The 17,531-nt window shown below is 33.3% G+C and overlaps 1 protein-coding gene across 5 annotated transcripts; it reads right to left on the reverse strand.

Annotated features, from left to right (window-relative positions):
- Nucleotides 263–14,774, reverse strand: LOC109345056 (villin-4-like). Of its 5 annotated transcripts, none has more exons than XM_019583818.1 (24): nucleotides 14,598–14,774; nucleotides 13,117–13,230; nucleotides 12,871–12,970; nucleotides 11,710–11,778; nucleotides 11,234–11,470; nucleotides 10,913–11,090; nucleotides 10,696–10,828; nucleotides 9,663–9,825; nucleotides 9,431–9,578; nucleotides 9,196–9,296; nucleotides 8,018–8,173; nucleotides 7,429–7,497; nucleotides 7,249–7,317; nucleotides 6,974–7,111; nucleotides 6,722–6,850; nucleotides 3,663–3,810; nucleotides 3,533–3,543; nucleotides 2,595–2,735; nucleotides 2,257–2,382; nucleotides 2,105–2,170; nucleotides 1,103–1,448; nucleotides 791–987; nucleotides 478–635; nucleotides 263–396 (listed from the first exon to the last, which is right to left on the reverse strand). In XM_019583818.1, the coding sequence occupies exons 2-23, from the start codon at nucleotides 13,170–13,172 to the stop codon at nucleotides 522–524; spliced, it is 2,895 nt and encodes a 964-aa protein (XP_019439363.1). In that variant the 5' UTR covers nucleotides 13,173–13,230; nucleotides 14,598–14,774; the 3' UTR covers nucleotides 263–396; nucleotides 478–521. The 5 variants fall into 5 exon arrangements, with proteins under 5 accessions (XP_019439363.1, XP_019439366.1, XP_019439362.1 ...); XM_019583821.1 differs by having other exon boundaries at nucleotides 791–978; nucleotides 13,117–13,241; XM_019583817.1 differs by having other exon boundaries at nucleotides 13,117–13,241.

Raw genomic sequence — 17,531 nt, forward strand, 5'->3', positions numbered from 1 at the left:
ACCATTTCATTACAATTGAAAAGAAGAAAGAATCAAAACTTTATTTGCTGTACTCACTTCATCCTAATATATCAAATACAACCTAAGCATACTGCATTTGCAAGCCCAGTTGCTTTACCAGAAAAAAATTAAATTTAAAAACAAAATGAAGATTGGCATGAAACCCCAAAAAAGGCAAGCTCAGAAACATGTGCCCTAGAATCAGCTACCTCAACAAATAAATTACCCTAAACATTCAAAGAACTCGCAAAGAGAAGGGGAGGGGTGGAAAATCTCTAGTTTCTCTTCATTAAAAGTTTCCTAGGAGCAGAAGCAGTTATGTTAAAAAACACTGATACTGTCCCTTACACTTCCATATGTTCAGCTCATCACTGTGAAACATAGAATCTCCCTGGGCTGTAAAAAGAGACACTACAAGTAAATACAAGTGTCAAGAAGAAAAATATAAGCTTCAATAATAAAAATCATTTCGCTCACATGCTTAACTGCCAGGAACAAAAGGCAAAGTAAACTTTTAAGAATCAGAATAACTGAATAGCCATTTTGAGTTTGTTCTGTTTCCATTTGGGCAACTTGTAAAAAGCATCCTTTGTCATCCCAAATTTCTCTTCGAACTCCACAGATGATAGATAAGTCTGTATGCATCAAGCTCAAACAAATCAAAACTAAAATGAAAGCAAGTCTAATTATAAGCTGCCAATCCACAAGTGATGAGGGAAACCACAGAAAGATGAGAAGCAAGTACAGAGTACAGAAGAGAAGATGATGCGAGATAAACAGTCCATTATACCTCACGTCTAGTCACATCAATGTCTGTCACAGGATCTGTGGAAGTTATTTTAATGCGTTCATAGGGGTAAATCGAGAGACCTTCCTCAGCTTCATCCTTCTTTACATCTTCCTGTATGGTAAGAGATTCCATTCTGCTGCTAACAGGATTCTCCTTGTCATTTATCTTGGGGTTTGATTTGAGGGTAACTGGACTCACTTCACATCAATAACAGCGGCAAAGAACAGAAAACATTTTGCATTAAAGCAAATTGTGATACTCAAAGCAGTGCTCAAAGGAGAGGAACATTCAATTATTTCATCTATTATTTACCTTTAAGTGGCCGAGGTATCATACTTTCTCGTGCTGAAGGTGGTTGTTCAAAACTAGAACTAAGTGCAGCTATCACATTAGATTTGAGTGCAAATTTTGAAAAATCTGGTGTCCGAGATTTTGGATACAGCTTTGTAATTACTGGAGGAGTAATTACTGGAGGAGTTGAAAGGTTCCTAACATTAGGGCTCTCAAAGGTAGCTGCTAGTGCATTAAAAGCTGGAGACCTGCCCCGCACACGAACACGATCAGGACTTAAAGACACTCTGCGGGAGGAACGCTGGGATTTATCTGGCACACTACTAGACCTTCCCCCATAAGATACAGGATTTCTCCGTTTGGGTTTCTAAAAATGTATCAGGCAATCAACAACAAAAGAGAATAAGTACAAATACAAACAAAATATTTGAAGAGTCAAGTATTTTCACTCCAAACAAGCCATGTACTCTCTTCAATGAACCTGTCTATTTTACTTTCCAGTTAACCTGCGTTCATTAAATGTAACATTTGGAAAGCATGTTTACAAGTTGCATGAAGCTACAATATGAGAATATGAATAATTAATTGCAGAACAAAAGAAGTTTGTTTCCATTATATCATTGATTTTCTGTTTTTAATTTTCAGTGGAGCCATTACAAAAGCTTATGCCACACTTTAGTACTTCATTTATTCATATAATAGGCACTAAACATGGACAACTCAATTACAACTTTAGTCGGGTAATAAACATTTATCCACAGAGACTAAGTTAGTTACAGTTATTATGAATCCTTACTTCAAACTTTTATGTTATTGTACCTACAACAATTTATATTAAAAAAATTACTTCAGAAAAATAACTTTAAGTAGAAGCAGCATTTCATCCATTAACCAGCCTGCTAACAAAAATGAATATTGAAAAAGTGAATTTAAAAATGAGCTTAAATGAATATCAGACAAGAAAAGGAATATGTCATTTGTGATTGAAAAGGAAACAAAGAAATACAAGATAATATGCCTTACATCCAAAAGTGGAGTACCCCCATTCTTTAAAATTGTAAGCTTCCTTTGAAATGAGTTCCCCAACATCTACAAAGTAAAAAGGAAATTGTCAATAGTCAGGGTTCCTAAATGATTTAAGTCATATCAATATGCCATTACACTGAGAAACTTACTGCAGATTTTGCAGATTCCCATTTAAAGAAACGAGTGAAGAAAGGTGGCTCACTCCCTTCATTGATAACATATATTGGAGCCACCTGAGATAATTTTTCTAGAAGGAAATCAAGCTCGAGATATTTCTGTTCAGTTCAAAAGAATGAGTTAATAAACCCGTAGTTGACTTTAGAAATATTTCATGCAAAAGACGATGAAAATGCTCAAGTTAAAATATCATGGCTTCCTAATGATATTGGAAATTAAAATAACTAAAACTACATTATGAAGTGCTCAAAATACTAGCTATGAAATTACACATGTTATTGGCTTCCAAAAGTAGCACAACCAGTTATACCTCACCAATTGTTAGAGCCTGCGCTCTACTCTTGAGGTCGACCTGCTTGCCAACCCAGAGAAAGATTTCTGAGCGACAATCCAAGATGAAAATGTCTTCCGTCATTAAATTGTCCTGGGAAAAGTTGTATATCTCTGTCACCTGAAAACATTGCTTCAGATTAATGCAATGCAGCAGAAATAAATCCAAGTAATTGTATCTTCATAAGCAGTATAGTACAAACTACGAGTGAATTCACCCTGAAGATTTCTTAAATGTGCTTTTAGTACGATTTTAGGTTTCAAAAAAGTTATTCATATCACCATGACCAGACTTTATGTCAGCATTCTTCACTTGAAGAGTCAACCTTTAAAGGATGGCGTAATGGCCATAACCAAATTGAATTACATTGATCAGGTTAGGTCTATATTTTTCCACTTTGCTGCTCACAGCACCAACTAGTATACAATTTTTGACTTTGAAAAAACGTGCTGTCTGTTTTAGTTACCATTTTGAATATACGTCAGAACATCTAATAGGGTAATCTGACTTTATTTGCACATACTGAATGCAACTATAAATTATTTAATCAACACCTAAGAATGTTCCAGCCTCAAATTCAATCAACTGTACCACTGATGTTGGATGTCTTCCAAAAGTGTATTTCATCCCTGTTCAGTAGCTTTCTATTGCCATCATTCTTGAGTACTGGAATTTATGTTTTCCAACATTATTTGTTGATCGAAATAGCTTGTATTTCAATCTTGTTAATCACCTATTACTTGTGCTTAATATTGATTGCAGCATTAATATATTTTTATATGATAAAAGCAACTTAACATGTCATAAGTAAAATATTTTGAAGAGTATTTTCCTATGCCTTCATGCCATTGTATCTCCATAAATTTCAAAATCAAGTATATGGTGATTAGAGATAATAGATCAGTGGATGTACTCACCTTTAAATTTCCTGCACATTGTTCAGTCAAGCAGCCGAGGAAAACCATCATAAACAAGTCAGTTGTTTGTCTTCAAAAGAGAGAGTGGAACTAAATAGATCCTTCCAGCAAGCAAGAAAATAATTCTTACCTTTCGAGAAGTCACAAGAAAATAGGTGAGGATCACTTTCAGCCTCCCTAAATACCTTTTGACTGGGATATTCTGATTTTCCTCCTAACAAATCCCAAAATTGCTCAGACTCTGTACCTTCCCTTTGTGGCTTGGTTTGTAAGTTTGGCTGCAGAAAATTGTCATCTTAGAACAACATAAACAAGGAAAGCTGACTAAACAAAAATATTTACCAATCTCATGAAACATTTGAAAGTTTAAGAACTCGGTTATTTTATTCTCACACATTAAGACTGAAACTGGCAAACATGCATGATTAATATGATAACTGCTAAGCCATATCTTCATAACTGTATAGTTTCCTGTCTGTGAGATGGGGATTAGAGGAATTCCACTGGCTACGCAGAACCCAATACCCATGACAGAGGCAATGTGATAGGGTAGGTATAGGGGTAGTAGAAAAGAGGGTTGTTGTTGGTAGTTGTTTGAATTAAATAAAGAGGGAATTCCTAGAATACTCTTACTAGTTAGTTGGACTAGTGTATTAGTTGTATAAATAGAGAAGGGAAAGCTTGTAAGAATAGTTTTTGACACTTTGTAAATGTGGAATAACTGAATTGGAGAAATTGGGTTGGGAGGGAAACTGCTGGCAGTTTCCATTTCATTCTTGTACTCTATCTCTTTCTTTCAATACAATTTCATAGATTCAAGATCAAATTGATCTTGGAAACATTCTTTCTTCAATCTTTCTACTCTTTCTTTTCGTGATTAACACCAGTTCTAACACTGGTATCAGAGCACCAATCTTGGTGCCTGAGGGAAGTGAGATCCACCAATTTTGCTGCTTGGGTTACGAATCGCACCTGTGGAGGAATAATACGGGAAATCGCAGAGTTGAAATTGATTGAAGATGAAACAGAAATCTGATTTTTACGAAGGCTCGAATTTTGCGACACAAAGATGACACATGCAAATTCGTGAGGCTAGGGTTTGTGCGAAGAAGAAGACGATTGAGTTGTGACGTGGAGAGGACGAAGTCAGAATCTGAATGCTAAGGTTTGGATGCTGGAAATTGCTGAATTACACTAGGAGAAGAAGACGAAGCATTCCAAGGTAAATTGGAAAATTCAGTTTCGAATTGAGGGCTTACTAATTCAATTTCATATGATTTCAGTTGTGAATGGTTGGCAATTCATGTGAATTAATTAGGGAAAGAACTATCAATTTATTATGTTTCGAATTGATAGACTAATTCAACTTCCCTCAAGCATTCCAAAATCACATCACCACATCAGAACTGTTTTTATTTTTATTTTTTGTTAAAAAAAAAATCAGATTGTGAAAACTGCTATTGCTACTGTTGTTTGGTGTTAGAATTTCAGATTCGAAATTCAGAAATTTAGATTCGGAAATTCAGAAATTAGGAATTCGTGAATTTTTGCCGGAAATCCAGAAAATTCAGATTGGGATTTGTGTGAATTCTTGTTGAGAATTCGGGATTGGTTGTCAGTTAATGGTGTCAACACGAAATATGGCACGAGACAGTGATAGTTGGAAACAAGAATGTGATAAGGATGCGCACCAATGAGAGAAATGGCAAAAGTGGGAGATTCTGATTTTTACTGGCGATGACGCGTTCGAGTGGACTCACCGGTTGGAGAGGTACTTTAATTGAAAGAATTGTCGAAAGATGAGAAGATGCGCGACCATTATGGCTCTTGAGGGGAAGGCATTGAGTTGGTACTAGTGGTGGGAGAAGTGTAATCCGAGACCCAATTGGGAAGCGTTCAAGATCGTTGTGATTCGTCGATTTCAATCATCTATGATTTAGAATCCATTCGAACAGTTGTTATCTCTCAAACAAACAGGTTCAGTAGAGGAGTTTGTGGAGGAATTCGAGAAGTACGGTGGGACCTTGAGGGTTATAGATCAAGAATTTGTGAAAGGAGTATTCTTGAATGGGCTCAAGGAGAAACTACAAGCAAAGGTAAAACTATATGATTTACATTTCTCATATGAAATTATACAGAAAGTTTTGTTGATAGAACAAAACAATCAAATGGAGAATAAGAGTTTGGAAGAAGCTACGAATCAGAGCATCCCTTTGAAATTATCATCTGAAAATCCATGTTCAAGTGTTAACTCTCCTTCTTTTCATGCAAAAGGAGCATGAAAGACTTTCAGTTGCTATTACTTGTGTACAATCTGTCAGTTCATCAACTCCGAGGGAGAATTCTAGGTATCAAACCAGAAACGAGGGTGGTTTTGAAGCTAGTAACATGTTTGGTTCAACGCCTTTCAGGAAAAACCTTGAATCACCTTCTGCAAGGAAATCTCCCTGGCTCTTCAACACTTTTCTGTATAGTCCTAGATTTGATAATGAAATTACAATTGAGAATTTTGGGTTTTTAATGAGCTTGGGTGATAAAAGCTATGATGAAATCGGGTTGGTGAAACAAGTCGGCGAACAAACTGATACCACATATGTTAATGTTGAGGAGATTTTGGGCGACGAAAATCTCTGGGAATCAACAACCTGGATTCAGGAGAACTTTCCTAATTTTCCCCTTGAGGACAAGTTGATTCTTTTAGGACAGGGTATTGATAGGGTAGTATAAAAGAGAGTTGTTGTTGGTAGTTGTTTGAATTAAATAAAGAGGGAATTCCTAGAATACCCTTACTAGTTAGTTAGACTAGTGTATTAGTTGTATAAATAGAAAAGGGAAAGCTTATAAGAATAGTTTTTGACATTTTGTAAATGTGGAATAACTGAATTGGAGCAATTCGGTTGGGAGGGAAATTGTTGGCAATTTCCATTTCATTCTTCTACTCTTGTATCTCTTTCTTTTAATACAATTTCATAGATTCAAGATCAAATTGATCTTGGATACATTCTTTCTTCAATCTTTCTACTCTTTCTTTTCGTGATTAATACCAGTTCTAACACAATCCAACACATTTAGTAAACACATTTAGTAGGTTGTTGACACAAAACCCCGTCCCCACAAAAAAAAAGAGCTAACTTCTTCACGTTTGTTCAACAAAAAAATTCACTGCATTTATCATAGCACACATCAAACCTTTATCAAATCCAGCATCCTCTCAACAAGGTCGTGGTCAACTGCAGTTGCAGAGCTTCCGGACCATGTAAAAACAACAGGCCCATTATGAAGTATGTAACAATAACAGGAATTCAAAGAAGAAGCAACCTGGTTGACCAAAGAACATCAAAGGAAGGAAATTGATTAGATAAATAGAATGAGGATATCCAAAAATGTATCTTGCACAGTGCATGGAGATATGACCCACTATAAAGAGAAAACATGACATACTGGTTCAACTTGTATAGCTTGCATATTGTCTGGTCCAGAGCCCTGGATGCGGAATAATGCAACTCCATCCTCACTGTATGTCTCATCTGGAATTTCCTTTTCCGCAATGTAAGTTTTATATGCATCACTAAGTCCACCCTGATAATAATAATAATAATAATAACAATTATAATAAGCAATAATAACAAATTTAACGGGCCAGTATTACAGAAAAAATAAATTAAATAACATGATTCTTTAGTTTCCAGTTTCCACAATATCAGAATCCCACAAACCTTAAGAACAATAAAGGTCTGAAAGATAGTATAAAATTGAATTGGTTCCTTGTCTTCATATATGCGAGCCTAAAATCAATTACACATGCATATAATATCAGTAAGGAGAAAAGAAATGGGCACAAATAATATCTCAACAAAGTTAATTTAAATATAAAATAAAAAATGAAGAAAAATTACCTGGGAAGCCTGAAACTTCATTGACTCAACCAATTTGCTTGCCAGTGAATTAGCTGAAGCTCTTTCTTCCTATTTTCAAGTTTCAACTAAAAGATCTTGTAAACAATCCAACAAGAGATTCACAATATTCTGAAAGCAAATTTATTGCAAGACCAAAATAAACTCTGTTGTGGATATATTTACCACTTTCTGGTTCCAAACCAGTACTGTGTATAGTGTAATGATATAACATAAAAACATGGTTGGCTAGCATATATTACATTAATCTTCATGTCTCTACATATCAATTTTTTTTTAAAATAGACCCCTAGTTTCAAAAACTATTTTTGATACGTTCCCTAAATTCAGTCTATTGTTAGGTCCAGTTGAAAGCAATAAAGAGGCAACCTGATGTATTATGCTCATGCAATAAGGACCCAGTTGAAAAATAAACTGAATTCAGTAAAATAGGGACTTGCAGCTTAATTTAACAGCCAATATATTTTCCACAAGTTGGTAAATAATTTTCAACCATGTTATATTATTTGTTAAATTTTATATTAAAATCATACATGTAAGCAGAAGTACAATTAAACAATAAATCTTTCACCTCAACGCTATTCTTTCCGATCCATGTTCCAATAAGACATTCTTCCTTATCTTCTCCAGGATATGTATACTTAAAGATGTAGCAATCTCCAGTATAAAATTTTGACTGGTCAGAAGCTGGAAGAGGAATCTTTTGCTGACCAATCACATGCCAAACCTGTGCAGTTAGGGTAAATCTGTTGTTAACCTCATAAGGAAAAGAACAATGTTGGAACGCACAGATCACGCAACCAGTCTACCCAAATAGGGAGGAGTATACAGCATTTTTTGAATTGTCAATATACATTAACTAATTATCAAATTCCAATAAAGCAATACAAAACAACAGCTAAAATACTGCAACTATGCATAAAACTCTTCAGTCAAAAACCTATTTGACTCTCACCTTGATGTCTCAGTCTCAACAACAACTTCAATGTAAATTAAGACGTGTTTTCATTGAATCTTGGAATCAGAATTCCTAAAATAGTGGAAACCAGGAAATATTTTGGGCAGACCAAAGCAAATGGAAAATTTCCAAAAATACTTTATTAAGTCTAATATAAGGTCACAATATAATACAATTTATAGTGGCATGACTTGAACCCTAATACCAGTAGGAAAAGAGTAAAAATGATAAATGAAAGCTTTCTCCTGCTGGACAAAAATTGGATCATTTTATAATCCAGTAACTCTTAACTGAATGAAACAAATGCATAGCAAACTCGTCAAAGCCTACTAATTAGCAAATAATCAGAATAAATATCAAGTGCTTATTTATTCTTTCAAGTTTGTGAAGGAAGGGGTGTGCTGCATCTTTTACATTAATTACTCTCCCCAACTCTGAATTCATTTCTTACAGGATAATAAGCAACAACTCAATTTGTTCAAGATGAATATAAAGTAGACATAGTTTGGCATATCCCAAGTATATGATAGAATACAGCTTTATGTACTACAAGCTTATGTATTCTGCTTCTCATTCTGATCGCCATCTTAAGGATGGGAGGAACGAGAGTTTTTCGGGGTCCTGGGGTTATAAATCTAAACAATTCTGTCATTAGAATAAATCAATTACCCAGGGCCAAGGGATATAAAACCAATAAGAAATAAATAAAAGTGAAACTAAGAAATGTTATATCAAGAAATATTGGTTTTGGTAGATAATTAGCTATTTAGCTATGCAAACTAGCAAAGTACCTGCAAATATCCTGCGCAATCGATGTAAGGTTGAGGCTCTTCCTTAATTGGATCAGCTTTCAACAGACCCTTCACATTTATGCCTTGACGTTTAAGAAGTGCTACAAAATCATACACAAGAAAAAAATTGGGATATGATATAATGACAATCTTGTAAATGGTGCTGATTATAAAATTTTATTTTTAGAAAAATGTATGCAGACCACAGTAAGAACTGTAATAATTTAACACCTACAAGCAATCTTGCCACGGCCATCTTCAGTTACTGTTACATCAGTAGTCCGAGGCCAAGACTCAAACTTGGACCTGAACATCACTGTTTCAAATCCTTCAATAACACAAATTAGTTGGGGTTTCAGTTGAGCAGTGCCACTGCCGAACTCCTGTTTGCCGGTCAACAGAAATTAGAAAGTCATTAAAATTTATAGTAAAATACTTAACTATAATGTAAGGAAATGAGATGTTACATCTGCAGCTCCACTTGCACGTTTTCTTTCATCAAGAGAGGTGTATCTTCCCATCCAGACAAACACTTCCAACCCACAATCAAGAATATAGCATTTATTTGTGTCTAGTAATTCCCTTTTCAAAGAATCAGTCTCAACAGGTTTTGCTTGTCCCTTTTCAACACTGCAAAAGTGATAATTACTTATAAACAGAACATTATAGAACCCATCATGTTAATATTACAGATGAGTTTCATCAATACTTTGTCAAAATGATTCATATTACTTTCAGACTCAGACTGCAATAAGCTAATACAACTTTGAGTTCAGAGTATAGAAATTTTTTAGTCTTCACTTTGATAAAACAGCATGTTTGACAAATGGAAGGAAATATGAAACAGTGGTAAATTGAAGTTTGCACCCTTATACTCCATCCGAAAAAAGATTAAACCTTCAAAATTGAAATGCTTTAATGACCCCGGCAAAAATAAATAAATGAATGAATCTTAACACTTCGTGTGGAAAACCCCTTTCATCAAGCAAAACATTAAAAATTACAGGAAATGTCTGTGACTTACATGCAAATCCATCAAAACATGTTTTAACCTCCAATAATGCCATGTTAAGTGAAAACTATTCAGGTTGTTCCTCTTAATTATGTTAATTTTTCACGTAAATTTGACTTTATTGACTTAATTATTGCATTATTGGAGGTTATAATGTATTATAACTTTTACTGGTATCCCCTACAAGTCATGTGACAGTTCCGTTAGCTTTTTAACAGTTTGCTTGACATAATGGGCTTTGTGCTCAAAGTGGTGAAGATTAAGGGATCAATTGCACCTTTTCAAACCCTAAGATCTAATCCACACATGCCAAAAAGTTAAAGGGTTTAAGTGCAATGTAACCTTAAAAACAAAAGGTGAATGAGGAAAATGAAAAAACATTTCAAAATCAATCAATCTGATACAAATATCACTTTACTAAAGAATGGAATATAGTGGCAGTTAAAACACAAATGAAAATGCCAGAGGGAAAAGTGAAATGACATTACCAAAGCAACTTTGGAAGGTAAGAATCAGAAGGCTTATCATCATCACTGGCTGCTTTTCGTGGAAAAGGAGCAAAACCACCAAATAAACCCCAAAATTCTCCAGTTTCAGGATCAGCCATCAACTTTCCATCCTCTGCATGGAAATTCAAGTATAGAAATTAAATTTGTAATACGTAATAATCACCTTTCAAACTTCAAAACATACTAGTACACTTACCAATAGCAGCCACATCACATTTCCCCTGATGGTACGTATCCTTAATATACTGTACAACTTCCAAAGCTTTAGCCCTTTCTTGAATAGATGAATTGGAACCATTAAATTGGAAGATTTTTGACTCAGTATCAAGAACATAAATATCATCATGGCTGAGTGAAGATCGAGCAAAGGGAACCTATAAACAATATAAACAGTTACTCAAACAAGTATAAAGAAAGTAGGAAACATTTTTTATATAGGTGTATGTCTGTATCCATGGTGCAAATAAGGATATACAAGACTCAAACCTCAATGACAGATTAATAATGTCAAACTTGCCTCTTTGACATGTACAACATGTTTCCCTCTGCATACAAACAACCGTGTTTTATGTTCTTCAGGCACAGCATGTTTAAAACCAGAAGCAATTCCACCTTCTTGAGGTATAATACATGGTTTGAAATAAGACAGAAAATTTTCAGTTTCATGGCCCTGTACTTCACGATATTGTACAGCACGTCCTCCAAGAGCTGCATCCAACTCAACTGTCTTGATGGCCGCAGCACCAGCTTCATCCTATTTTAAAGTCACAGTCATTATATACCAAGTATATAGCTATTTTGGGCGGGCACCCCTTGTGCTTAGTTTAATACAATTTTTCTTTACTGAAAAAAAATGTATATAGCTATTACAACTACTGTAATGTTAAACCAGACTACAACAACCAAGCCTTTATCCCACTATCTTTAGTGTACTGTGCAAAATTTAAAAAAATCTAAAAAATATATATATATAACCCCCAAAGAAAGCCTTACCTGACTGGTGTCTTTACCAAGCCAGTAATGGATTTCATGGCGCAGAGCACCACTTTTCGATGCAGTTGTCTGCATTTAAAGGATAAGAAATAAGAAAATACTGATACTAACGGAAAACATTGCTTCATATATGATATAGTATGTACAAGCAACTTAATAAAAACTAAAAATAACTGCATTGGCAATTGTGGCCAAACAGCACTAGAAAACAAGAGGATAATGTAAGTCTAGCCAAAATAGGTGCTATTGAGGATTATATTGAGACTTCAACCAAAGACCTCAAAAACTCTCTCATGAAGAGGAAAACAAAGCACATGGTAAAGAAGCCAACAAAGTCCTTTACCTGATCTCGTGCTCAAGGAGAAATAATATATATTGTAAATACAGGCATCACTATTTTAACTTGAGGGCACATTCTCTACCAAAACCAAAGGGAATAAGAGATATACATTATAGGTATAGCTAGTCGATATTTCTCACATTAATTTCTTTACAACACATACATGGTTCTCCCTTTCTTGTATCTTTGCATTTCTTAATACAAAAGGATAAACAAACGAATTTAATGTTTCAATATCTAAGCTTCATATTCTGCCATCTTAAATATGTGCCAGTCTTAATAGCTAGAATCAGAATGATGCCAACGATCTCAAGATGAAGGAAAACATGGCAAGCATATTCATGTTCACATGTTATTAGAGCAAAGTGATTCCTGTATTATTTCTAAAGATAGCACCAATGCCTTAACATTTATAAGTGCAGAGGTGCTACAGTCTGAATCATCAAAGTATGGCTCCGATAATAATGATTTAAGTTAATCCCCACCTTGTTAGGGAGCATTCTTAAAGCAAGAGGGAACATTTATCTTAAAAAACAAGTGCAATTTGATTCAATTATTCAAATCAATTTTGGCATGGTTGTACATCTGTAGGCATAGAAATTCCATAATAAACATTTTCTATAGAAAAACAAAGAAGAACAAATTAATCTCACATGTCACTGCTACAGATACCATAAACTTTGTCATTCTGAGAACAGGAAGGATTTTAAATTTCAAGGAAACACAATAATAATCAGAAGCAAAATCTTCCTGCAACTAAAGATACGAACATGAGGCTACCATACTATGAATGAATAAACACTTGGGTTAAATGGCTTTACCTTTAAGATCACATAGGAGTCTCCTGTGAAAAACTTCCCATAAGAGGACTTTGGGATAGGAACTGGATTAAAATTCTCAATACGCCATATTTCAAGTCCACTATAAATAATTAAGGAGAGCAGTGCAGAAATACTGAGAACAGGTCAAAGGAAGAAGTTAAAGTAAGACTAGAACAGAGCCAAATGAAGATAAATTGAAATTCTGATAAATTAAACATCATAATATGTTAACTAGATTCAGGATACGCCTTTTGTCCCGCTCCCTGGAAAACTGGATCCAAATCTCTCATGGAAACAGCCATATTAATCTTCTGCTATTTTGTTTTCCACAAACTAGCTTCAGTGTAGCAAACAAATATCCTAAAAGACAACTGCAATAATATAATGAGTGTATAAATGTAACATCAAAGGGTTAAATTGCTGAAGCTGACATAATAGAGGGTGAAAATGCAAATGCTTCAGTAACTCCTCCAACTAGGAAATTCTGGATCAGAAAAAAAAAATCTGGAGAGTCGTGAAATTGATCAAGAACAAATAATAGAAATACATTCTGAAGCATATCTTTCTCAACAACAACATTCTCACCTGTTCTGATACACACAAAAATTGCATTTTCAACAAGCACACATTCCTTGTAAATGACTACATGAGCTAAATATTTTGGCAGCGACCTTCTGTTTCAAGGTGAGGCTTTTGAAAGTCAAAATTGCCTATTCACACTCCGGTGACCAATCAAAACATTAGGTTGTATTTGACACACAAACATAACAGAATGGAACATGACACCATTAGAGTGATTTTGTTCTCTTTTTTGTATCAAGCCTATGATTGGAATCAATTTAACCGCACGTCTTATTCTATTTTAATTATAAAATGCACCAAACATTGAAACATATAATAGAACTCAGATGTTATGTTCAATCTTGTTCTAATACACCTACTAAATGCTACCTTAGTTGTTCTTTTTAAACATGAGTGGACAGAGTGGTCAATGAGGAGTGTTAATAGACAATTGAGATTTCCGGCAAGAACACCCTCTGTTCAAACACACATCTGCCACTTATACTAGGAGCCTAGGAGAGTTGCCCATCGAAAATGAAGCGTAGTAATAGCAATTACATTAATCTATGAGAAAATTGTCTAATAATATCAAATAAACAATGAATTATATATACATATATATATGACAAACATAAACTATAGGCATTGGTCTAGTAGTGTAAGGCCCAACTAGATCCCCATAATGACCAAAAGGTCAAGGGTTCGGTGGTTCGATTCCTAGGAGCGACACTTCTTGGGAAGGGCAATCACGAACCCCGAAAATGATTAGTTCTTTATCCATAAGGTGGGGATACCCTTGATAGTACCCAAAAAAAACTATAAAGATGGCTCTAATCATTAATTAATTGATCCAAGGCTAAAAGGTGGCAAAGAGAAACAAATGATATGAAAATGATATATAGCACAACACTATAGCTGATCCAGAAAATCTACATTGCTAACAATAACACATTCAAACACGTAATTACTGCTCCATTTTCTAAAGTTCCGAAACTTCAACACATCATCATCTACTTACTCTAGTTTCAAAAGGTGCTAAAATTCAACATCGAAAACAACAAAAAAAGTGCATGTGTTTGGTTTCGGGTTAATCAAAATCAATCAACAATCGGGAACAAAATAAAAATTCAAGTAAAACAGATAAAAAAAATTATACAGCCACGTACCTTGAAAAAAATTAAGCACAAGTAGCAGCAATCGATTTTGTCTTTATCGAAATCAGCAACGAAAATGACGTTGATATGAGAAATGCGGAATCGAAACGAAATGAAAAAGTTGAAGCAGATTGAAATGGAGGACTTTAGATGAAGCAGAAAATGGAAGAAGAAAGTGTAAGGCAGGTACAGAAGAAGAAGAATAAAAAGATGTAAGAGAGTGAAGTGAATGGAATATAATTTGTGAATGTTATTAAACTAGGATATGACAAGAGTCAATTGGTCAATGATCCACTTAGTTTACATTGAAAATCGTAAGATTCTAAATTTAAAAACATTATCAAAATTAATTAATTAAACCATTAATAAAGAAATTTCATTATTATAAAGTATTATAAATAAATTATAAATATAATTATAAATAAATTAAAATATTTAAGTTTTATATCTCAAAATGACATTTTTTATTAGCTCTTTTTATAAAATTATTTTTTATTAACCTGATCTGTTCGATTATTTAAGTCACTGATTTTAAGCTTAAATTTATCAAATTGAACCAAGTTGATTTTGATATAGAACCAGTTAGATGAGAGGCTCGGACAAAAAAATCTAATTCACGATTGAACCGATCAGACCGGTTAATCTTAGCCGAGTTTTATTAGAATAATAATATGATTTTGTTCTTTAGATTGGGTTTAATATTTATTAATCGTTTTTTATGAAGTTAAATAGGTTATGATTGTAATAAATGAGACGGTAAATTTAGAATAATAAATCTAACTCATTACACTTGAATCTTGACCATCTTAATTTAGGCCTCTTTTTTGTTTTAATTAACATTTTTCATAAACTAAAGAAAACTTTATTTTAACAAAATTTATAAAAAATAATATCAATAAAACATTGCCTCTAGAAAGAAAGACAAAAGGATGGAAATAATGATGATATGCCAGCCGTGCTTATCAGACAACAAAAATCCACCCCCACATATCACACCTCAATAAACTGCAAAACTTTTTATAAAACTTTATCTTATTTTCTTTAAAATTTTAGGGAATTGATAATTTTATTTGACTCATGAGTGATACACATGGTATGCTGGTGAGGGTGGAAAGTGAAAAAACTAAAGACTAACCGTAGGGTTAGAAAAGAGAGAAAATATGGATAAAGAAATGTGAAGTTTCTTCCATTTGATTGAGATGTGAGAAGGAATAGAGACAGTAAAAAAACGGATGGATCCACAAAAAGTTTTTCTCTTCATTTATGAGAAGAGAAAAAAGAACTTTATACAATATGTTAATAATATCCTACAATAATTATTCTCGTAATTTTATACAATATATTTATAATTATTGATTAGTAATTAAAAGAGTATAATATTTATATATTGTTAATATAAGGATATATATATAGTTAATATATTATTCATCATTCATTTGTATTATTTTTTGTAAAAATTCGATAATGATAAAAACATGAATAGTCATAATACATTGATAATGTATAAAACTCATATATTGTAAGTCCGTATGTTTTTTCTCTAATTTAAAACTAATAGTTAAAATAATATGTATCATAATATTTAAATATATTATAAAGTTTAATAATTTTTCTTATATTATTTTCATCTAATATTATTGATATTTAAAAAATTGCATTGTTTTTCTCTTCATATTTTCTATCTAACCAAACAAATCAAAGAGAGATGAAAACACATATTTCTCTTCTTTTTCCTCTTTTACCAAACAGTTGAAAAATTCACTCTATTTATCACATATTTTTTTCACATTATTTTTCTCACCTCTTTCTCTCTATTCATTTTCTTCTATTAACCAAAGAGTGCCAAGGTGATCCTCTGCGATGTATATTGGACAATATTTTCCTCAAAAACCGTTTCAGTGTTGTTACAACATTTTGTCTATTTAGGTCTTCACTTTAAAATTATAAAGTTTAACTTTGGAAGGAAATAATAGAATACAAAGACTTGTGAGCCATACAATATGGTGACTCTAAAGCCTTTCATTTCGTCTCAAAAACTAAACTCTTTTCTAACTAGCAAATCATTGGTACTATCATTATCTAAGGGAGTAATTAGTAGGGAGAGTGATGATTAGTCAAATGAGGAAGACTAAATATTTGTTTGCTATTTTAAATAGACTGGATTTTTATATAAACTTGTAGATTGATCATTTCTTTTTATTGATTTTTTTTTAAATAGTATATGAGACACTTGTTAGCAATACTCAATTATTATAGATGTGAAGATTTATTTCTATTTCAATTTCAAGTAGTAATAATTAAGAAGCAAAGAATAGGTGTGAAGAGATTTTTTAGTGTGTTTGGTAAGGCATACTAGATGATTATACTTAGTATTGGCAATTTGGTGTCATGTCTATGCCTATACAATGCCCATTAAAATTATGGCGGATATGAGCATGCTCGTTTTTAAATAGAGTATGAAATATCATGTTATATTCACCCTAAACATGGGTAGGGCAGGCTTGCGGGTCACCCTAAATTAAAAAGAAACTAAAAATAATATATTACATAAAATATTGCAAGATATTATATATTGTCTCTTATTTTTTATTTTCAGTGCAGAAGCATTGCAATATTCATATTATCATACTTGAGATATTACATGAATGCACAGTGTGATAGTGATGTGCTCTTTGAGGATCATATCAGATAGTGAGGTTCAAAATACAAAACATAATATCATGTTCTGTATAAATCGAACATGCAGTTAATTGGTAAGGTATTATAATTTGGAAAATTACTACATTAAACTCGAGTGGTGAGAACATGAGTTAGTCTTGACATATTTGGTCCATCAATTTTTTTATTATAGTATTTATTGATGTTTGTGGGTAGCCTTGTCCACCCGTTTGAAATGTCTGTTGGCAAAAATGACATGTTAAATGGATATTTTAGGACGAATGGACA

Source organism: Lupinus angustifolius, chromosome LG04, assembly GCF_001865875.1.
Source record: "Lupinus angustifolius cultivar Tanjil chromosome LG04, LupAngTanjil_v1.0, whole genome shotgun sequence".
Taxonomy (NCBI): Eukaryota; Viridiplantae; Streptophyta; class Magnoliopsida; order Fabales; family Fabaceae; genus Lupinus; species Lupinus angustifolius.

Bases quoted from the DNA above. Each gene is read 5' to 3' on its own strand.
- LOC109345056 (XM_019583818.1), bottom strand. From the start codon at position 13,172: ATGGCTGTTTCCATGAGAGATTTGGATCCAGTTTTCCAGGGAGCGGGA. The intron at 11,091-11,233 runs GCAAGTTTGACA...TATTGTTTATAG, and splicing joins ATGTTGTACATGTCAAAGAG to GTTCCCTTTGCTCGATCTTC. The intron at 7,112-7,248 runs GTTTGTGGGATT...TATTATTATCAG, and splicing joins AGACCTTTATTGTTCTTAAG to GGTGGACTTAGTGATGCATA.